General features: G+C 39.6%; 1 protein-coding gene across 2 annotated transcripts in view; it reads left to right on the forward strand.

Moving 5' to 3' along the window:
- The window catches only part of PLA2R1 (phospholipase A2 receptor 1), a 126734-nt gene that overhangs the window by 64525 nt on the left and 38047 nt on the right, over positions 1–24162 (forward strand). For both annotated transcript variants that reach the window (XM_027964908.3, XM_060409836.1), the window contains exons 12-17: positions 11111–11313; positions 13470–13615; positions 18305–18389; positions 21486–21618; positions 22191–22226; positions 22857–23014. In XM_027964908.3, the coding sequence (XP_027820709.2) occupies positions 11111–11313; positions 13470–13615; positions 18305–18389; positions 21486–21618; positions 22191–22226; positions 22857–23014 (761 nt within the window). The remainder of the gene's footprint in view (positions 1–11110; positions 11314–13469; positions 13616–18304; positions 18390–21485; positions 21619–22190; positions 22227–22856; positions 23015–24162) is intronic.

The raw sequence follows: 24162 nt of genomic DNA on the forward strand, positions 1-24162 counted from the left end.
ATACAAAGCTGGTTCAACATTTAAAAACCTATTAATGTTTTCCATTGCATCAACAAAAGAAAAATCACATGATCATATCAACAGATGCAAAAAAAGCATCTGAAAAAATTCAATACCCATTCACGTTAAAGACTATTAGCAAACAAGGAATTGATGGGAACTTCTCCAACTTGATAAAGAACATCTACAGAAAACCCAGATATCATACTTAATGGTGAAAAACTAGAAGCTTCCCTACTAAGATCAAGAACAAGGCAAAGATGTCCCTTATCAACTCTCTTTTAAACATTGTACTAGAAGTTCTAACTAATGCAATAAGACAAGAAAAGCAAATGAAAGTATACAGACCGGAAAGAAGGAAATAAAACTTTGTTTACAGATGACATGATTGTTTATGTAGAAAATTAGGATAAAAAATTCCTCTAGCTAATAATCAATTATAGCAAGATTGCAGGATACAGGATTAACGTACAAAAGTCAATTGCTTTTCTGTATAGCAGCAGTGAAAAGAGGAATTTTAAATTAAAAACATATTACATTGTTTACATTAAATTTCAAAATGAAATTTCTAGGTATAAATCTAACAATATGTATAAGATCTATAGAGGAAAACTACAAACTTAATGACAGAAATCAAAAAGAAATTAGTAAATAGACAGTCCATGTTCATAAACAGAAAGGCTCAATATTGTCACGATGTCGGTTCTACACAAATTGACCTATAGACTGAGGAAGGCCATTCCAATCAAAAAACCAGCAAGTTATTTTGTGGGTACTGACAAACTGGTTCTAAAGTTTATATGGAATAGCCAATTCAGTATTGAAGGAGAACAAAGTCAAACAATTGACACTATCTGACTTCAAAAGTTATTATAAATCTATAATAATTAAGACAATGTGTGTGTGTATGTTTAGTCACTGAGTCATGTCCAACTCTTTGCGACCCCATGAACTGTTGCTCCTCTGTCCATGAGAGTCTCCAGGCAAGAATACTGGAGTGGGTAGCCATTGTCTTCTCTAGGGGAGCTTCCTGACCCAGAGATCAAACCCAGGTCTCCTGCACCGCAGGCATGTTCTTTACCATCTGAGCCACCTGGAAAGCCCAATTAACACAATATAGTGTGGCAAAAAAAGAAATGTAAATCAATAAAACAGGATAAAGAACTCAGAAATAGACTGACACAGAATAGTCAACTGATCTTTGAAAAAGAAGCAAAAACAATACAATGGGAAAAACTCTTTTTGACAAATGGTGCTTAGGCAGTTGGATATCCACATGTCAAAAAAAAAAAAAGAAAACATCTAGACACAGAGCTTACACCCTTAACAAAAATTAACTCAAAATAGATCATAGATCTAAATGTAAAACATAAAACTTTTACACTCCCAGATGATAACAAAATAGAAAACCTACATGACCTTAGGTATGGTATGACTTTTTAGATACAACACCAAAAGCAAAAATCTATGAAATAAATAATTGATGAGCTAGATTCATTAAAACTAAAACTTCAGTAAAACTTGTGCTGTGAGAAAGATAATGTCAAGAGAATGAGAAGACAAGCCATAGACTGGGAGAAAATATTTGTAAAAAAAATCACATCTGATAAAGGATTGTTATACAAAATATACAAAGTACTCTTAAAACTCAACAATAAACAAAAAACCCAATGTAAAATGGGACAAGAGATCTTAAACAAAGAAGTTATATAGATCAAACGTAAGCAAATGAAAATATGTTCAACATTATATATCAATAAAGTGAAAGTGAAGTCCCTCAGTCGTGTCCGACTCTTTGCGACCCCGTGGACTGTAGCCCGCCAGGCTCCTCTGTCCATGGGATTCTCCAGGCAAGAATACTGGAGTGGGTTGCCATTTCCTTCTCCAGGGGATCTTCCCAACCCAGAGATATATATCAATAGGAAACTGCAAATTAAAACAACAATGAGATACTGCTACACACTTTTTGTTTGTTGTTGTTTAGTTGCTAAGTAATGTCCAGCTCTTTTGCAACCCCATGGACTGCAGCCCGCCAGGCTCCTCAGTCCATGGGATTTCCCAGGCAAGAATACTGGAGTGGGTTGCCATTTCCTTCTCCAGGGGATCTTCCCCATCCAGGGATTGAACCCATGTATCCTGCATTGGCAGGTGAGTTCTTTACCACTGAGCCATCAGGGAAGCCCCTTCACACTTACTAGAATGACCAAAATCCAAAACACTGATGATACCAAATGCTGGTAGGGATTTGGAGCCACAGAAGCGCTCATACATTGCTGGCAGGAATGCAAAATGGTATAGCCACTTTCAAAGACAGGTTGCCAATTGCTTAAAAAGTAAACATACTTTTACACTCCTTGGTGTTTATCCAAATGAATTGAAAACTGATGTTAGCACAAAAAACTTGCATACAGATTTTTTTTTAATAGAAGCTTTATTCATACTTGGCAAAACTTTCAAGCCATCAAGATGTCCTTTAGTAGATGAGTGAATAAATAAATTGTATTACATGCAGACAATGGAATATTATTCAGTGATAAAAAGAAAGGAGCTGTCAAGTCATGAAAAGACATGGAGAAAACTTAAATGCACATCACTAAGTGAAAGAAGCCAGTCTGTAAAGGCTGCATACTGTGTGATTACAACCATATGACATTCTGGAAAAGGCAAAACTATGGAGACAGTAAAAAGATTAGTGGTTTCCAGAGGCTTGGGGAAGGAGGAGTTTATAGGCAGAGCACAGAGGATTTGTGATGGGGGTGGTGGGAGTGGTCAGTGAAACCATTCTATATTATACCACACTGGTGGACATATGTCATACATTTGTCCAAATCCAGAGAACATACAACAAGAGTGAACCCCAATGTAAACCATGGACTTCAGGTGATAACGATGTGTCAATGTAGATTTTAACAAACGTACCATTCTGGTGTGTGAGGGTAATAGTAGGTAGGATATATGGAGCATGGGGTATAAGAGAAGTCTTTACTTTCCACTAAAATTTTCTGTGACCTTAAAATGCTCTAAAAATATAGTTTATATTTTTAAATTATACTTTTAAAATAGTCATGTGAAGTAAAGGTAAGACAAATTAGATTCTTGTGTATAACATCACTTTAGGAAATTTGTATAGACACTGGTGACTGCATAGCTCGACACAAGAAACATCACAATTCATTCAATAAACAAACTTCTCATTCTACAAACTTATGAATGTTTTTTAAAATACAGAGAATAGTAAAGTTCCATGTCACACTATTATTGGAAAAAAAAACAGGTATCATTTCTAATATACCTTGGAATTTTGTTAGGAATGTCTATACCTGTCAAAATAAATTAATACATTTTGAGCAGACAAAATTCTTAGTTTTTAATGTTATCTTCCTTGGGGCATATTTGGATGTCTAAAATTTGGAATTGAAGCAGAACTCCTTGTCATTCATAAGTTTCTGCTGTAATTTATTTGAGTGGCACTACTCTTTTTCTCTTTTCCCTGAAGCAAAAATAATATCGTGATGCTCAGTTTGGCTGCTCAGTCTGATTGACATTGAGTAAATTGTCTCTGAATAAGATGAAAATGTAAATCTTTTTTTGAAGAAAATAGCAATGTAAAAGCCCTGTGTTTCTTTTTTTTCTTTTAAATTGCTATTTGCAGAAACACCATCCTAAATCACATTTTTTTCTCCGCCTGTCACAAAAGAATCCATTAGCTTGGTCCTCATGTCAGAATCTTAATCCAGCCCAGACTGTCTATATAAATTGACCACTGAACAGGAAGCCTGCAGCTTTTTATAAACTCAACGAAGACTCTGTCCTTATGTCATATCATCAGAATATTCGATTTGTGGTGGAATCATAGTTCTGCCATTTTATCAACCTTGTATTATGCCCACCAAATAGCATAATGAACCACCCTCTATACCCATGACCCAGTGTCATCAATTATCAACCCACGGTCAATCTTGTTTCATCTATATTCTCACCCACTCCTCCCATTTCCCATATTTTTTCATAGAAATCCCAGATATCATATCATTTCACCCATAAATATTTCAGTATTAACTCTAAAAGATAAAGACTCCTTTTTTAGAAACATAATACATAATCATAAAACATAATACAATTATCACAGCTAAAAGTAATTAACTATAATTTCATAGCATCATAAATCTTCAGTTAATGCTTGAGTTTCTAAATGATTCATAACAATATACATATATAAAGTATATTATGGCTTGTTTGAATCAAGATCAAAAAAAGGGGCACACATTGTAATTAGCAGATAGATCTCCTAAAGTCTGTTTTGCTCTCTAGGTTTCCCTCTTCCTTGCCCCCTGTCATTTTTAAAAATTTTATTTGTTGATGCCAATGTGTTGCTTGTCCTGTAGTTTCCTACAGTCTGGGCTTTTTTGATTGTATCCCTACAACGCACTGAAAATGTGTTACTCTATTCATTTCTCATAAAACTAACAGTTTTATTTTAAAAAAGTTAGAGTCAGAGACCTGATCCAAATCATAGATTCTTATTTTTTTAGAAAGACCATTTCATTTTCTCACTATTTGCAAGTTAGAAGCCATATGATTGATGCATCAGTGAATCAATTGATTCATTAGGGGCTTCTTCATAGCTGGGATATTTCTATTAAGAAATAATTTCTTGCTATCTTTACTAAAATAACCACAACAAAGTGACTATGGCATTCTGTATATTAAGAGAAGTAACCATTCAGGTAAAAACAGTTTTGATCCATACTAACTAGTACCACTGATTAAAGAGAAAGATGATAAATAGGGCCTTTCTCATTTAGGGAGAAGCTAATGCATTAGAAACCTAAATGTACCTTGTATTTATATTAATGATTCAATATATATGGAGGTTGCTATAAATGATGAAAGGAAGCACGTTAATCTATCCTTTAAGGTATTCAAAAAAGCCTTTCAAATACTATTAGAGTTTCACAGGTGTTTTATAGAAAAAAAAAATAAACAGAAATCACAATTTTGCATCCATCCATAACTCAGGCTCTGTGAAAAAAGTTGTTTCTATTTCTAGATACCACTGCAAGAAGGAGTGCTTCACTCACAGGATAACTCCAAAGTATTGCCCCCAACTGTCTCAAGTCAATGGAAATCTTCTGTCAGTGATAAGGAGAATGGGATTGCAGTAGGGCAGGTCAGATCTAGTTGCTTGAAAGTGCCCTATACATGGCAAGGGGGACCCTATCCATCCAACAGATAGATAATTATCCACTTTAAGTCTCATCAGAATCCTGAAATGAACCAACACCTAAATGAGAATGAACAACCTAATTTCTGAGTACACTTTTGGTATTTCCGTATCTTTTTATAAATATATCAGTAACTGTCATACACACTAAAATGTGATACTAGATCTCAAGGAAATACTTTGTGTGCACAAAGGAGAGAAGTATGACCAGGGGAAAGAGAAGACTCCATGGAAATGGAGGAGCATAATTGGAGGGGAAGTTTCAGTTATTCATTCAACGGTTATTTACCGAATGTCCACCTCCTCTGCACCTTGACATTATTTCATGGTAGACTCAGTTAAATCTGGTTTCAAATTCCAGATCAACCCTATTGAAGTATTATGTGGCCCTAGACAAGATACATTGCCGGGAGAAATATCAGTCACCTTAGATATGCAGATGACACCACCCTTATGGCAGAAAGTGAAGAGGAGCTAAAAGCCTCTTGATGAAAGTGAAAGAGGAGAGCGAAAAAGTTGGCCTAGAGCTCAACATTCAGAAAACGAAGATCATGGCATCTGGTCCCATCACTTCATGGGAAATAGATGGAGAAACAGTGGAAACAGTGTCAGACTTTATTTTTGGGGCTCCAAAATCACCGCAGATGGTGACTGCAGCCATGAAATTAAAAGACGCTTACTCCTTGGAAGAAAACTTATGACCAACCTAGATAGTATATTCAAAAGCAGAGACATTACTTTGCCGGCTAAGGTCCGTCTAGTCAAGGCTATGGTTTTTCCTGTGGTCATGTATGGATGTGAGAGTTGGAGTGTGAAGAAGGCTGAGCGCCGAAGAATTGATGCGTTTGAACTGTGGTGTTGGAGAAGACTCTCGAGAGTCCCTTGGACTGCAAGGAGATCCAACCAGTCCATTCTGAAGGAGATCAATCCTGGGATTTCTTTGGAAGGAATGATGCTAAAGCTGAAACTCCAGTATTTTGGCTACCTCATGCGAAGAGTTGACTCATTGGAAAAGACTGTGATACTGGGAGGGATTGGGGGCAGGAGGAGAAGGGGACGACCGTGGATGAGATGGCTGGATGGCATCACTGACTCGATGCACATGAGTTTGGGTGAACTCCGGGAGATGATGATGAACAGGGAGGCCTGGTGTGCTGCGATTCCTGGGGTCGCAAAGAGTCGGACATGACTGAGCAACTGAACTGAACTGAACTGAGACAAGATACTACACTTCTGAGCCTTGGTTTTTCCATTAGCTAACTGTAGACACTAATATCCACCTCAAAGAGGTTTTTCAAGTTAAATAGGGAAAAGACCATATAAAAATGTCTAATGTGGTCTCAGGCAGATAAGCAGAACTCCATGAAAGCTCACCTTTCCTGACCCAAAAGCTTCACTTTTCTCCATGGAAAAGGGGAAGAGAGAGATGGAAGAAGGCAGAACAGAAGACTTGAGATTAAGGATGTTAAAGTGTTGCTGCAGGCAAGGGGAAATAAGCAGAGAGGCACAAGTGAAATGATTGTCTAAAGGCCCAGTTAGGGTTCCCTCCTGCCCCGAGGCCACACATAGATTCGGTTTGTTTGTTTTCGGGTATTTGGCCAGAGAGGTGAAAGATGGAACTTTTCCCAGGTTGGTTCAATTTGCTATAAAGCTAGATAACTTTGCCAATTTGAAGAGACACGAATAGTGAATTGGAATTTCTCAATTGACTGAAAGTGTTCCCATTTATGTTTGATGGAGAGAGTAAAAGCAGGTAGAGGGAGGTTAAGGCAAGTAAGGAGAATCAGCTCAAATGTGAGATTCACCACTAAGGGACAGAAGGAATGTTGCTCTTGCCCAATGGGAGATGAGTTACCAAATCTGAGAACAATTAGTCTGGGAGAAGAAACACCTGTGCTCTTTCCCACACCCTACCCTTGTTATTTGGCTTTACAAGCATCCTCACAACATGAGATTATAAATTTGGTTTATCTCTTTCTTAGCCCAGTTCAGTTCAGTCGCTCAGTCATGTCCGACTCTTTGCGACCCCATGAATTGCAGCATGCCAGGCCTCCTTGTCCATCACCAACTCCCGGAGTACACTCAAAGTCACATCCATCGAGTCAGTGATGCCATCCAGCCATCTCATCCTCTGTCGCCCCCTTCTCCTCCTGCCCCCAATCCCTCCCACTACCAGAGTCTTTTCCAGTGAGTCAACTCTTCACATGAGGTGGCCAAAGTACTGGAGTTTCAGCTTTAGCATCATTCCTTCCAAAGAAATCCCAGGATTGATCTCCTTCAGAATGGACTAGTTGGATCTCCTTGCAGTCCAAGGGACTCTCGAGAGTCTTCTCCAACACCACAGTTCAAAAGCATCAATTCTTCAGTGCTCAGCCTTCTTCACAGTCCAGCCCTCACATCCATACATGACCACTGGAAAAGCATAGCCTTGACTAGACGGACCTTTGCTGGCAAAGTAATGTCTCTGCTTTTGAATATACTATCTAGGTTGGTCATAACTCTTCTTCCAAGGAGTAAGCGTCTTTTAATTTCATGGCTGCAGTCAACATCTGCAGTGATTTTGGAGCCCCCCCAAAATAAAGTCTGACACTGTTTCCACTGTTTCTCCATCTATTTCCCATGAAGTGATGGGACCAGATGCCAGTTCTTAGCCCAGTCTCCCCTTATTATACCACTTCATTGCTTCTTTGGGACTGAGACTCTAAAATTTAGGTCAAATGTTCCATTAAGTTAACTATTTTAGAATACCAATAAAACCCTGGCAGTACTTTTTATCCTCATAGCAGTTTGCAAACATCTCCTTCTTCACTAATGAAGAAAAGTTGAATATCTAGTGTCTAAAGCCAAAGATATTTAATCACTGTCTGATGTGGGAAAGTAAGACAAAATGCAAGACCAACAAAAAAGTATATTGCATTTTAAACTTGCTGATTTGAGCTTTTAAAAATTCTTTGAAGACTCAGGCAGAACTTGTGCCACAAAAATTCCAGCTTTTGTAATGAAACAGTCAAAATAAAAATAGAGGCAGCATCCGAGGAATGGTTTTAGTCCTTTATATCTCTCACAGGGCTTCTTAATACATTATTTTATTTTATATTTATGAAAATCCATAAGAAGAAATGGAATTATTGCCCTCATGTTTTAGACACAGCCTTTTGTGTTTAATTAATCAGTTTGAGGTTTGAATTACTAAATATTTGTGCTGGGACTAGAATCCCAGACTTTAGGCCCCAAGTCAAAGGCTGCTGAGAAGGAAGGATGGAGGAGTCAGGCGAGAGTGTGTGTTTCTCCTGCTCTTTCAACTAGAGCAATTCTCTCCATAGACATATTAGGTTTTCAGCTTTTATGTGGATTTCCACAATTCAATTTCATTAGAATTTCATTGCACATAGCAGGCAGCATCTCCGCTATTGTTCATGACTCAGCTAAACTGTGAGCTGCATTCCCAAATTACGCTCAACAGGCCTCTGATGCTCCAGTCATGACAGGGGCAGTATGCTATACTCTGTCCCCTGCCTGGCCCCCCCACCCTCCATCCTGAACACTAACTAGTTCCTCTGGCCAGTGAAGTCAACTGATGGCCTTTATATGGACCAACTCTCTCTCTTGACTTCAGTTTCTTCTACTTGTCATACAATCGTGTTTCCTTGTTTATGGCTGGTCATTTTCACCTTTGTGGGTTTCTTTGACCATCACCATGTGTACATACGTAAGACTATGAGCTTCCTGCAGGGGCCTAACACAGGGTGTGCACCCAGGTATGACTGAAGACATAAACACTCATGCTTTAGCTTCCTTGCTCTTCCCTCTCTTTCACAAACACCTTCCCACTTCTCTAGGAGGTGCTCTTTGTACATCTTCCTCTGTCTTCTTCCTTCTCATTCCACTTTTCATTATCCCTCTGTTTAGTCTTTTTTATTTGGAGAGGCAATGGCACCCCACTCCAGTACTCCTGCCGGGAAAATCCCACGGACGGAGGAGCCTGGTAGGCTGCAGTCCATGAGGTTGCACAGGGTCGGACACGACTGAAGCGACTTAGCAGCAGCAGCAGTCTTTTTATTAGTGTGCATGTGTGTGCTAAGTCGCTTCAGTTGTCTCCAACTCTGCGACCCCATGGACTATAGCCCATTAGGCTCCTCTGTCCATGGGATTTCCCAGGCAAGAATATTGGAGTGGGTTGCCATTCCATTCTCCAGGGGATCTTCCCAACCCAGGGATCAAACCCTTTATCTCTGCAAACAGATTCGTTATTGCTGAGCCACTGGAGAAGCCCTTCTATCAGCATAAAACAACACATACATGGTTGGCAAGGATAATGCCAATTACCCTGTATCTACAGAAATTGAAGCCATTACTTCTGAAGGGAAATTCAGCAAGACAAATATCTAGTACCAAGTAACTATACTTTTAAAAGTGCCTTTAGCTCAAGAATCATCACAAGTCTTCATATGCTTCATCTATAATCATTTACTTTTTTACAAGCACCCCTTGAAAGCTCTTTTCTCCTTTTAACATCCTCCAAAATGCAGCTCAAATGTCTCTACCTGCAAATACTTTCCTGATGTCCTGAGGCAGACTCCATCACCCTTTCTGAGGTCTCCCCACAGAAATTTTAACACACACCGTTACTATAGCACTTCACACAGTATGTCTGCTACAATTAATCCTTTGTTTGTGTCCCACACTCAACTATAAGAGTTGGGTTTTGTTTTGTCCTTCTATCTCAATCAGCTAATAATATACAGCCAAGTCTGGTATTTTCAGGTGGCTCAGTCAGTAAAGAATCCACCTGTGATGCGGGAGACATGGGTTCAATACCTGGATTGGGAAGATCCTCTGGAGAAGGAAATGGCAACCCACTCCAGTATTCTTGCCTGAGAAATCCCATGGACAGAGGAGCCTGGCAGACTGTAGTCCGCAGGGTCATAAGAGTGACTTAGTGACTAAACCATCACTGGTATGTAGATATAAGTAAACAATTTTGCTGTTGTTGCTGAATGTTGATTTAGTTTATTGAATGAGCACTACAGACTCAAGAAAAAAAAAAGCCTCATTTTTACTCGATTTTTGTTCTATTTTTGGAAGAGATTTTCTACTATTCACTGAAATTTGAAGTGTATTTTTCAGCTACCATATGAGTTGTATACATTTGATGACAAACTTGAGAATCTTAACATAGAAATTGTTTTTATGGGGAAATATACTTCATTTTGTGTATGTTCAAACATACACAAAAGAATGAAATGGGGCTTGCCCATAACAAGGTGGTTTTCCCTAATGTCTGCTCCCACTGTCGCCCCCAGAATTTCACCCCATTTGGAATATACTTCATCCTGCCATAGTGAGGTTCTCTGTTGTGTACCTCACACACTGCCTGACTCCATCATCGATGTGTTTTTCCTGCTGAATCAATTTCTTAGAGGATCAGCACCATGCATTTCTCATTGCTAATTTTTCATAGTAGTGTTTGAAAGCGCAGTGTACAAGGTAGCTGCTCAATAAATTGCAAGTTAAGATTTCTTCTGCACAGTTAAAAAGCTCAGTAATTCAAAGTAGAGGCATGTTGGCATTTGATGAGATATGAGGGATATTTTCAGTCCCACATTGGAACAGCGCCGAATTGCCCATCATTTGCCATCTGAACTCAGAATGCCCAAATTTCAGGCTCCGTATTCTCTCTTCTCTCACTTTTTGATCTACTATTCTTTTCTCCAGAGATGAAGAGAAATGAGATGATCATGCAGCTAAAGCATCCTTTTTCATCTTTATTGTTCTTGTCTGGGTGCTTCATTACAAGATGTCAATTACCCAACACTCCAAAGAGCTGTCTTCCAAGCACAAAATGTTCTCGTGGCCTGGCAGTACAGTGTTATTTTCTGCTTTTAGGCTACAGTGGTGGCTGTGTTGTCATGCGAGGGAGGAATCACCCTGGCCGCTGGGAAGTGAAGGACTGTAGACACTTTAAGGCGATGTCCCTGTGCAAGCAACCAGTGGAAAATCGGGAGAAAACCGAGCAAGAAGAAGGATGGCCCTTTCACCCCTGCTATTTGGATTGGGAGTCAGAGCCTGGCCTGGCCAGTTGCTTCAAGGTAATGTGGAAGTTATATGGGCATTCTCAATGGAACCAACATTATTTCAACTTTGTCCGTGTATCCTGAATTCCTTTATTCCAGAACAGTGCCTGGCAGACAGCAGACAATTAATATTTGTTGGCTGTCTCTATCCCCTCAGTTATATTCCAAAATAATTTTTAGGTCAAAATGTTGACAGATCCTGGTGACACTGAGGCCTCCTCATGAGGACTGATATTAAGGCTCCAGTCAATATTATTCTTATTGCCTACACTGGACAAGGCAGACACTCACTAGGTATGGAAATATTCCATATTGTCTGTAAGCCAATGAATAAAGTCCTTATTATGGAATAATGCCATTCTGCTGCCAAGAATAGCTTTGGCAGCTTTTGATGATCAAAAGTTTACGTATATATGTTTTGTGTGAAGAAATGTCTTTTTGCAAATCATCTTCAGATTCTAGATTTAAGTCAGTGTCTCATCTCAGAAATATATTTTTGAAATAATGATGTTCTTGTTTAATGGCTTTATCTTTGGCTCATCATATAAAAAGAGATTTCTAAAATTCTGGGAAAAGGTTCTTCTCTGGCACATGGGCACATGGAGAGCAGAATGGAGACAGCCTCTGTCTCTAGAAATATTGCAGTCTCATAAATGGCTTGTGAATGCACTCAATTTACATGAATACATGTCTAATCCTGCATTAAATTCATGGAATAATGGGCCCAGGAGTAACCTCACAGAGCAATAAGTTAAACCTTGGAAATGAGTAAACTGCAGCATGCAGTAAGATGGGGTGATTTACCCAAGATCACAATTATTTATCGACAGAGTTAGAATAGATTCCTGGTCTTGGAACTACCAGTCCAGTGCTTTTCCTACTACACATTACCCTGATACATCAACAAATATATGGTGTGTTTGATAGGCGTAGCAGTAGGACTTATGAATTTAAAGTGATTCGAAAAAAGGTTCCCAGAGGAGGTGAGTTTTGACATATAATTTAAAAGACGGAAAGGCTGTGCTGTAGTTCATGGAACCGGGAAGGTCATTCATTCTGGTCTCAGCAAATTAGAGGCTGGTGAAGCCTGGCTACAGGGTGCCCGCCTGGCATCAGAGACTTAAGTATAGCATCAGGCAGTTAAAAATGAGGAAAGTATAGAGGTCTGGGATCTGAAGCTCTGAGTCATTGGTTCCTCACACTTGACCTTAAATAAACTCAAAAGCATACTTTCCATTTGACTGACTTCTTCATGCCACTGTGAGAACAGCTGAGAAACAACAATTTAGGTACAGCTAAGGAAATGGCAACCCACTCCAGTGTTCTTGCCTGGAGAATCCCAGGGACGGGGGAGCCTGGTGGGCTGCTGTCTATGGGGTCGCACAGAGTTGGACATGACGGAAGCGACTTAGCAGCAGCAGCAGCAGCAAGACCCAAAGAGCCTAGAAATATAGGTGGCACTAGTGGTAAGAACCTGCCTGCCAATGCAGGAGACATGAGAGATGCAGGCTCGATCCCTGGGTCAGGAAGATATCCTGCAGGAGAGTATGGCAACCCACTCCAGTGTTCTTGCCTGGAGAGTCCCATGGACAGAGGAGCCTGGTGGGCTATGGTCCATGGGGTCACAAAGAGTTGGACATGACTGAGCATAAAAAGAGCACACAAGACTCAAAGAACCCAGACATATACCTGCCTTAGGTTTCAGGTCTCATTTCTCATCTCTTCCCCTGAGTCAGCCAGATTCCTTCAGCCACGGAATACTGGGTCTAATCCTAGCTCTGCTAGTCTGTGGCTGGTTTGACCTGAAATTTGTTGACCTGAAATTGTAAATTTCTCTTAGCCTGACTCTCCTCATCTCTTGACAAACATTTCACTAAGGGACAAGCGTATGCCAGTCATAGGATATTTAGGAGGGGGACAAAAAAACTCTTATGGAGGAAAAGAGTCCTCATCATATCCTCCGCACGTCTTTGTTTTGAGAATAAAATGAGATAATAGTTTTTAGACAAGTAGATACATTTTAGTTCAATAAATGTTATTTCTCCCTTCTCTATCAATCCTTTAATGTAGAATAATGACAACAATTATATTACTGTAAATCCTTTTGTCTAGAATTAACCAGCCTTATGTTATTTATGACTGTGTCAACCTTTTTCCCTTTTTCTGTACAGGTATTTCATAGTGAAAAAGTCCTGATGAAAAGAACATGGAGAGAAGCTGAAGAATTTTGTGAAGAATTTGGAGCTCATCTTGCAAGCTTTGCCCATATTGAGGAAGAGAATTTTGTGAATGAGCTCTTACATTCAAAATTTAATCGGTAAATACTTGTTAATTTTGAAAAATTGCAGTCAAATATTTTGTCTCCCAGTGATGACTTCTTAGGGATGAGTATTTCAAATATTTGGAGTGTTTTGGACATTCAAAACCTCAAGTGTTTAAGTTTAAAACCAACAAGCAACTAGTTGTGAGAGCAAAATACATACTTATAGTTTTATATTTACATTGCACTAAGTTCTCATTCCATAAAACAATGAACATAGTGATGATTGTTTGGATACTTGAAATCTTTTCTGTGTGTCTCATAACAGAATTTTAGAGTTTTTCTGCCAAGTTCAGAAATTATCTCGCCCAGTGATTTTCCAAGTGCTATCTGAGGGTCTGGAGGGTCCTGAACCCCCCAGAGCAGGAGAGGTCAAGTAGGCAGTCTCTTGTTTGCTGACTTGAGTCACCAGAGTAGGTCCAACCAACTTCACTTCTAGGTGTTTTGTATACATAAGGGATCCATGTGATATTTTGTTTGAAAAAAAGAAAGTCTCACTAATTTTTTTTAAAAATTCCAATCCAATCTTCTAATTTTACATTTGAGAAAACAGGCATTCACTTATTTGCACCCATCTGGCAAGTTTAGAGAATCTTCAATTCTGTGATGTTAGAAAATCAATCAAATTTAAATTTGAAGAAACATAAGAGGTCTTGTGTTACCTCCAGTCCAGTATGGGAATTTCTTCTACCAAATGCCTATGGCCATCTACTGTCTACATAATTCTTTTCAGTTTCAAGGTGTTCCTAACTTGGGCTATAATCCATTCCATTGTTGGAGGCTAGTTTCAAAGATCAGCTTTGTAGTAAGTCAGAGCAATACAGATCAAGTCTACTCAATTTTCAAATATTTGAAAACAGCCATCATGTTCTCTTTTAGCGAGCTTTCTCATTCCTTGGCCTCTTACTGTAGAATGTTCTGGTCAGTTAGCATGTATTTTGGGAATGTCTTCTGTGAAAGGGACACTACTATGTGCATGAAAGTGAAAGTGAAATCACTCAGTTGTGTCTGACTCTTTGTGACCCCGTGGACTGTAGCCTGCCAGGCTCCTCTGTCCATGCGATTCTACAGGCAAGAATATTGGAGTGCGTTGCCATGCCCTCCTCCAGGGGATTCTTCCCAACCCAGGGATCAAACCCAGGTCTCCTGCACTGCAGGCGATTCTTTACCATCTGAGCCACCAGAGATGCATGGGTGGCAACCCAGGGATCAAACCCAGGTCTCCTGCACTGCAGGCGATTCTTTACCATCTGAGCCACCAGAGATGCATGGGTGGCTGGAAGATGCGACAGATGTGACATAAAATCCTGCCCCTGAGGATGCTGTGGTCTAAGGGGAGGAGGGGGGCACACGTTCATACGTTTATTTTAACACAAACAAATATAATGCTGAGTACTGTGTTCCAAGCTCTGGAAATCTAAAGTCTCAGTGAAACACTTATCTGAATCTCTGAGAAAATCCAAACTACTTTTTGAGGAAAATCCTGGCCTACCCCATAAATGTCTTTTAGGGCCCTCCCCTAAGAAGGATAATATGTAACACCATCAAATTATTCACCTCTAGCATCTATAAGAATGACCTTAAAGGTGGTAGTATCTCCCAATGTGTGTCTCATGGAGTACTCCAGGGGAAATAGGGGGATTCTGTGGTCAAATATGTTTGCAAAACAAGGTGCTATCTTGGAAATTTGCCATATACATTACTATTGTAAAGGCTTCTAGAAGGAAGCACTTTCTTTGACCACAAAACTTTTTTATTTTTTTGATACCACTTATCTAAAATCCCATAGAACTGATAGGCCCTGCAGGAAATGCTGTCCTGAGACCATGGTTCCCAAACTTGGCTGATTCTTACACTCACTCGGGAAACTTGATGACAAGGCGCCCTCTAGTCTCATGCCAGGGCTGCTGAGTCAGATTCTCTGAGGCTGAGGAAAAGTTCAAGAAGCTTCCTGGTTTATTGGATTGCTAGTCAGGTATGGGGCCTCAGATCCAAGGGAAATGTGATCATCTCCACTGTTGTAAGTTGTAACTTGGCTTCATGACCTCAGTTCAGTTCAGTTCAGTCACTCAGTCGTGTCCGACTTTTTGCGACCCCATGGACTGCAGCACGCCAGGCCTCCCTGTCCATCACCAACTCCTGGAGTTTGCTCAAACTCATGTCCATTGAGTTTTTGATGCCATCCAACCATCTCATCCTCTGTTGTCCCCTTCTCCTCCTGCCTTCAATCTTTCCCAGCATCAGGGTCTTTTCCATTGAATCAGTTCTTTGCATCAGGTAGCCAAAGTTTTGGAGTTTCAGCTTCAACATCAGTCCTTCCAATGAATATTCAGGACTGATTTCCTTTAGGATGGACTGGTTGGATCTCCTTACAGTCCAAGGGATTCTCAAGAGTCTTGTCCAACACCACAGTTCAAAAGCATCAATTCTTCGGCGCTCAGCTTTCTTTATAGTCCAACTCTCACATCCATAAATGACTACTGGAAAAACCATAGCTTTGACTAGACGGACCTTTGTTGGCAAAGTAATATCTCTGCTTTTTAATATGCTGTCTAGGTTGGTCATAACTTTTTGATCATAACTTTTCTTCCAAGGAGCAAGCATCTTTTAATTTCATGGCTGCAGTCACCATCTGCAGTGATTTTGGAGCCCAAGAAAATAAAGTCTGACACTGTTTCCACTGTTTCCCCATCTATTTGCCATGAAGTGATGGGACCAGATGCCATGATCTTAGTTTCTGAATGTTGAGTATTAAACAAACTTTTTCATTCTCCTCTTTCACTTTTATCAAGAGGCTCTTTAGTTCCTCTTCGCTCTCTGCCACAAGGGTGGTATCGTCTGCATATCTGAGGTTACTGATACTTGTCTCAGCAATCTTGATTCAAGCTTGTGCTTCTTCCAGCCCAGCGTTTCTCATGATGTACTCTGCATGTAAGTTAAATAAGCAGGGTGACAATATACAGCCTTGATGTACCCCTTTTTCTATTTGGAACCAGTCTGTTGTTTCATGTCCAGTTCTAACTGCCGCTTCCTGACCTGCATACAGATTTCTCAAGAGGCAAGTCAGTTGGTCTGGTATTCCCATCTCTTTAAGAATTTTCCAGAGTTTGTTGTGGTCCACACAATCAAAGGCTCAGCCCCTTGTAAAACATCCTTTCACACTTGTGTATTGTCAGGTCTACCCTATAAAACAATACATGCAAACTGCCCCCAAGTTTGCTGTAACATCAAGTTTCATTATATCACTTCTGTTTATATAAATTCTCACACTTGGAATGTCTCACAGAATTCGGTGTCAAGTCAAGTATCTATCAAATTATTGATATTTAGCACCTAATCACAAAAGCTATATAATGTATATTCTACTTTTTGTCCAAGACTGCCAGGGAGTTCAGCCAAATCTCATGCTTAATTATACCAAATAAACAAATTCTCGTCGTTAGCATAGTGCTTCTTCTTCTTCCTATGGCATTGTTTTTCTATTTTTTATTTTTATCATATAGTAACTAGTTAAAATTATACAACTTTAGGAAATTGTTGGAGAGAAAATAAATACCAGTTCATATTCTAGGAGTGAGTATACGGCAGGAAAAATGTAGAACTCTGAATTCAGTGAGAAAAAGAATAAAAACTTCTCAACACAGGAAGAGTGATGTGGGTCTTCAGCCTGGTCACTGAGATGAGTCTGCCTAGCTTAAGCTTAAGGCAGCATTCTCACCTTCCCACAACCTTAAATGTAAGTTATAATCATGGTAGTGACCAATGGGTCTCAGTGATGCTGAAATTCTCCAAGTCATATTTTACGTTCATTTGTATCATTCAAGAAAAAGAGCTCAAACATCTGAGAAGGAGATACTTCACAACAGGATTGCTTCTGTGCACTCAGGAAAATAAAGCATCTGTCATGACTTCTCAATCCTTTAAATCTTTAATTCTTCAAAATTATCCTCAGAAAATTATCTTAGTGAGATGGTTCATTGTACTGTTAGCCTTTATTGCTTGCTGTATTGAATACTCTGTGGTTTAACGTATTTGTCCACCACCTAACAGGAGGGAAGATGGTTCTCTGTGGGGCTTCTCATGAAGTCTAACCAGTGGTGATGGCTGAAGTTAATCTACCATGCCTCAGACTGATTCACCGTGGAATTATTTACACTGGGATATAGTTGGAGGAACCAAACCTGCTGTAAACCTTTTATTAAATGGTGATGGTGGTGATTAATCCTCAGAGAATACATGAACATTTGACAAAAGAACAACAAACATAGAAAAGTAATATAAATATGCAGTAAAGTAGTAAATAAATAGGGAAAAGATGTTCCCAAATTCCTTACCAACTCACTTTCATGTATTCTTGTCCTAACTGAAAGGTCTTACCATTCCTAACGACCATGAGAAAGCCATGTTCTCAATATGGATAGACTTTTCTCCCAGCTGCCCATCCCCAGTGAGCACACCATACAAACCAAGAGAGGTAGGAAGTGAGAATAGTCCTTGCTCAGTTTATTTTATAGCTCTGGTTTTGCTTACAGGAAATGGTCAATAAATGCTTGCTCACTTGATCAATTCTGCTAGTCATGTCAGCTGTTTCCTACGTAACTAAATACTTCAAAGAATTTTTGAACCTGTTACATAATATTGTGAATTCAATGAAAAGGGCCAAGTTTTAGTTTCTTCTCTTCACAGGACAGAAGAAAGACAGTTCTGGATTGGATTTAATAAAAGAAACCCACTGAATGCTGGTTCTTGGGAATGGTCTGATGGAACTCCTGTAAGTCTTTCCAAGCTGGAGAAAAGGAGATGAATTTAAAGCAGGTGGCTCTTGAACCACTTGGTAAACCAACCAAGAGAACCTAGAAAGAACAGCCATGTTCCCTATGACTCAGACCTAAATCAAAAACTGCCCCAGATCTTGGTATCAAAAGAGTCATTTCAGCAAGGTCTTGAGAAACCTTTGCTAGCCAGATACTTCCAAAGCTGGCTAAAAAATCTCATTCTAAAAGGAAATAAAAATCACTGAAAAAGCCCTGAAAACCATCTCCCATGTGAAGAATCTCCAGCAGAAACGCAACTATTCTTTAAAATAATACCATGATTCCTTTCGGAGAAGGTGATGGCACCCCCACTCCAGTACTCCTGCCTGGAAAATCCCATGGACGGAGGAGCCTGGTGGGCTGCAGTCCACAGGGTCCCTGAGAGTCGGATGCGACTGAGCGACTTCACTTTCATTTTCATGCATTGGAGAAGAAAATGGCAACCCACTCCACTGTTCTTGCCTGGAGAATCCCAGGGATAGGGGAGCTTGGTGGGCTGCAGTCCATGGGGTCACAAAGAGTCAGACACAACTGAGCGACTTCACTTTCACTTTTCACTTTCATGCATTGGAGAAGGAAATGGCAACCCACTCCAGTGTTCTTGCTTGGAGAATCCCAGGGACTGGGGAGCCTGGTGGGCTGCCGTCTATGGGGTCGCACAGAGTCGGACACGACTGAAGCGACTTAGCAGCAGCAGCAGCAGCATGCTTCCTTTGCCCCACCCTCCCTCTCCTGCATAGCACCTGATCATGTGAGGGTGAGACCCTTGTCTATGTCACAGTGAAAAGAAATATCTTCAGTTTCTCTCACTTTAAAAGAACAGAAATGCCAGGTTTAAGAAGCTGCACCTACTTCGCAGTCAAAGAAAATTATTTGGGAGGAAAAAAAATAATTGTTTCTCATTCAGCCTCACATGTGTAAAAACCTCATGAAGGAAAAAAGGAACTCACAATTACATTTTTTTTCAGACACAGTGAGGACTTCTGAGACCTTCCTCATGATAGGGAAAAAAAAAAAAAAAACAGAAGCAGTAACCCAGATTAAAATGAGATCCATCTGAAGGCACAAGAAAAATCAAATTATTTAGTTTCACCAGTGAACTGGGGTTAGCAACAGCCTGCAGTGAGCATTTAATACAGCTCCTATTCATTGAGCCCCAGTTAAGTTCTGAGCACTGAGTTGAGTGCAACCTTGCATGATCTCTTTTCATCACTACAGTGATTCAACATAGTGGGTATTAAAATGATTAAGTAGTTTGCCTAAAATAATACATAAGAGAGACAGCATTTGTATACAGGTTGTCTGCCTCCAAAGCCACAATGTCATAAAGTCTCCTCGTTGGCAAAATAGCAGCAGCCAAATTTTGACATAGTAAAGATCAAAAGAGAAAAGGGATCTTTAGACCTGATACATAGATGGTGTTCAAATCTGTAGCAAGGAAATGGTTTGCAGAAAAACTATATGCTTAAGTGGGAATAAAAATAATGAGTGTGCTAGTTGGAAAAAAAAAAAAAATACCACGCCAGTACTGCTTCTTTGAAAAAGGCATCAGGACCAGAGGTCAGGAAGAGATCTTGGAGATGACCTAGCCTCATCCATCTACTCTGCTGATGAAGAAGCCAAGGCCCAGAGAGTGGAAGGAGCATAAAGCAGGGTTGGCCTGCCCCATTCATGGCAGCCAACACATAGCACAGTTGGGAGGTTAACGTCAATATGGCGCTTGGAAAATAAAATGTGGTGCATAGAGGTCAACAATGTCTTTCAGTAAAACAAACAAACTTATTAGTAATAGGAGAGGCATAGACAGTTTGGTTCAGAGTCAATGAGATAAAGCCGTGAAGTGGTGGACTGAGTCCCTCACCACTTCCCTCTGGATAGAATAGATATCAAACGCATGCCATTCTCTGAATCTGAACTTTATTTATATATATATATATATATATATAAATTAGATGAATTATTGCATGACTTTGTACATATTTGAAGGTGAGTATGTGGTGGTGGTTTAATAGCTAAGTCGTATCCAACTATTGTGACCTCGTGGACTATATAGCCTGCCAAGCTCCTCTGTCCATAGCATTTCCCAGGCAAGAATACTGGAGTGGGTTGCCATTTGCTTCTCCCGGGGCTCTTCGCAACCCAGAGATCGAACCTGTGTCTCCTGCATTGCAGGCAGATTCTTCACCCCTAAGCTACCAGGGAAGCATAAATCATTTCAAAACCCTCTCTTTTTTTTTCAGATTTTTACCTGAGTCTTACTCATGGTCGATCCACATTTCTATCAAGCAGTCACTAAGTCGGAGAAGGCGATGGCACCCCACTCCAGTACTCTTGCCTGGAAAATCCCATGGACGGAGGAGCCTGGTGGGCTGCAGTCCATGGGGTCGTGCAGGGTCGGACACGACTGAGCGACTTCACTTTCACTTTTTACTTTCATGCATTGGAGAAGGAAATGGCAAACCACTCCAGTGTTCTTGCCTGGAGAATCCCAGGGATGGGGGAGCCTGGTGGACTGCCATTTATGGGGTCGCACAGAGTCAGACACGACTGAAGCAACTGAGCTGAGCAGTCACTAAATCGTTGAGAAGTTTGAATCTCTAGTCAATACTCCTGTTGTGTGTTCATTCATAGAAATAGATAGTTTCTTGATTAAAGCTAGGGTTGACTTAGTATTAGAGACTAAAAGCAAAAGAATCTACATTAAAGATGAGATTCAATTCTGAAAGATCCTTGAGCCACTAAAAAGTTTACCCAAGATCCCAAAGCTAGCCTAACCTTAAGTGAGAAAACAGTGCAACTTCATCTGACTTATTCCTTCTGGAGAAAGGAGTAGCATGCCTCTTTTTAAAAAAAAACAGAAAAAGAATCTTCAAGAAAAAATGCTAAAGTTTTCATTAGCTTGCTTTCCACAAATGCGGAACCACCTTTAACTGGCATCGTAACTTGCTTCCTCCAGAAGTCTATTGTGATTTTCTACAGGGATGCCTTTTTGATCATTTGAAACCTTTTGTGGAGAATCAGTATTAAGGAATAATGAACTTCATCTGCTGCAGGTTGTCTCTTCATTTTTAGACAATTCTTATTTTGGAGAAGATGCAAGAAATTGTGCTGTTTATAAGGCAAATAAAACGTTGCTACCCTCATACTGCGGTTCCAAACGTGAATGGATATGCAAAATTCCAAGAGGTAAAAATATTAAGATTTTTACTGTTTGTTTGTTTTCTAACCATCTATAGCATTTTCCCAAGGCAACAGTTACAGAGGTCTAAAATTTAAGCAGCCTGGACCACAGTACCAACAACCTTCATGATGAACCAGATTGCACCATTTTAGCAAAAAAAAAAAAATGTGTATCATGGTGGAATGAGAAAAAATGACACCAGTGCAATATGCTAGGTTAGTGGGAAATGAAGATAACTCCCCATGTTCTGGAGTATTGTATTTTGCAAGTACAACCTGGAAGAAATGTCACTGTGACATTACAAACAAAATTACTTATCAGATTAAGTGACAGCACCAGCACAGTGTGCAATACACAGTAGGCTCTCAGTAAGTGTTCACAACCTTTTTTCTTTAACCAGATTTCCCTCTTGAGCCTCCTCTTAAGTAGGAGAACTGATCACTTTCCAAGCAACATCTGGTTCTCAATAATCTTTTAAAAACCGAAGTCCAAAATATTGTGTTTAGGCCTGAAGTAATTCAGAGATAGTACATCTGTAAATAAACATCACTCACACTGGCTTGCTTTTACTTTACAGATGTGAGACCCAAGGTTCCACCCTGGTATCAGTATGGTAAGAACTATTCCTGAATTACTAACGTTATGCTACTTTATACCATTACTCTGTTGTTACATAGCACCAATGGAGTTACTCTTTTCTTGTGTTGATTGAGAACTAATTTGTTCAAATTAACCATTAATAAGTAATCAAACTAGGGACTTCTTTTGTGGGCCAGTGAGTAAGACTCAACACTCCCAATACAAGAGGCCCTGGTTTCATCCCTGGTCAGGGAGCTAGATTCCTCATGCCACAACTAATGATCCCGCATGCCACAACAAAGATGGAAGATCCCGCATGCCACAACTAAGACCCAGTGTAGCCAAATAAATAAATACATACTTTTAAAAATCAAAATGTCATTAAATGTTACTAAAGAGTAAAATCATAGCTTAACTCCATTTTTATGGCACATGATTTTAAAATATGCATCTAGCCCAGACTTCATGTTTCATATATGAAAGAGACCAGTGAAAATAAACTGTATACTTATGTATGTGTGGGAGTAGGTGTATTCACACACATTTTCTTAACGTTGAGTGACTAAATTACACATGTGAGGTCAATCATAGCACACCCTATTTACGTTTGCATTACATTGCTCAATAATTGTTGTATCACTTCCATTGCTTATTTCTCTTCCAGATGCACCCTGGCTCTTTTATCAGGATGCAGAGTACCTTTTTCATATTTATGCCTCGGAATGGTCCTCCTTTGAGTTTGTCTGTGGCTGGCTGCGCAGTGATATTCTCACTATTCATTCTGCACATGAACAAGAATTCATCCACAGCAAAATAAGAGCGGTACTTAAATTTGATTAACTGTGAGAAACTCAGAGCTTAACTCCTTCCTCAGTCCTTGAGGGGTTTTGTTTTCAAAAGACTTCAGACATTAATTTGTTTCATTGAAAGTCTTAGATTTTTAAGAATTGTTTTTCTTCCTGTTGCAAAGATTTAGAGAAAATAATGGAAACACAGGTTTACTATGTTCGTCGGTTATTTCACTTCTCATGCTTTTTTTAGCAACAAAGATGAGTGAGTAGAATTTTATTGTTTTGTGAGGTTCATTCCATCATTCAAAGCTTATTTATTCTGTATCTACTATTCTAGGGGCTGAGGTTTTATCAGCGCTTCCAATAGACCAAAATCCCTGCCCGCCTGGAGCTTCTAGTCTAGTCTAGGAAGGAAAACTGCAAGCAACACAAGTAAATAGAACTACGTAGTATTTTAGAAAAAGATAAGTGGATAGATGCATGCAGGAAGATTAAGCACTGATGAGGGACAAGGACTACTGGGAGGTGCATGCTGTTTTAAAATTCCAAATTTTACTTATAAGAGTGCAATATTTTTTAGACTCTATACAGAAAATGGTAAGAAGTGGTTCTACATTTCAACTTCAGATAAAGACTGGACTTAATCCTTTGAGAAGCTAGGCTAATTAGAAAGGAGCATGGAAAATCTATTAAATACGAAATAGACTACCAAGGAATAGAGTCAGGTTTTCCGTGTATTTCTTCAGTAAGCATTTATTGAGTATTAGCTTTGTCTCAGGCACTGTGGTATTTGTCAAGGACACAAAAATGTCAAGGACACAAAAATGAGATACAGTCAGCGTCTTTAAAAAGCTGGAAATAACACAGTGTAGTAAAAGAAAAGAGAGCAGTCTGTACAAATTACCAAGGGGGCACCAGGGAGGAACAACCTCATTCCTAATTTTCTCTAGGAAACTGTTAAAGGTAAGAGAGAGCCTTTTTTCTTTTCCCATAATTTAACATTATTTCATGGTCTCCAGGAATCCTTTATGGCTCTATCATCTTTTCATATGTTTGTAAGTTAACTGTTAAAATGAAGTTCTATGTTAAAGCACCCTTGACTTGTAAGAGAAATGTTTTCCCTCACATCTCATAGGGCTTTCCTGTCTCTGTAATTCTCTTTGAACACATACAGTGAGG

This window comes from Ovis aries, chromosome 2, assembly GCF_016772045.2.
Source record: "Ovis aries strain OAR_USU_Benz2616 breed Rambouillet chromosome 2, ARS-UI_Ramb_v3.0, whole genome shotgun sequence".
NCBI classification, from domain to species: domain Eukaryota; kingdom Metazoa; phylum Chordata; class Mammalia; order Artiodactyla; family Bovidae; genus Ovis; species Ovis aries.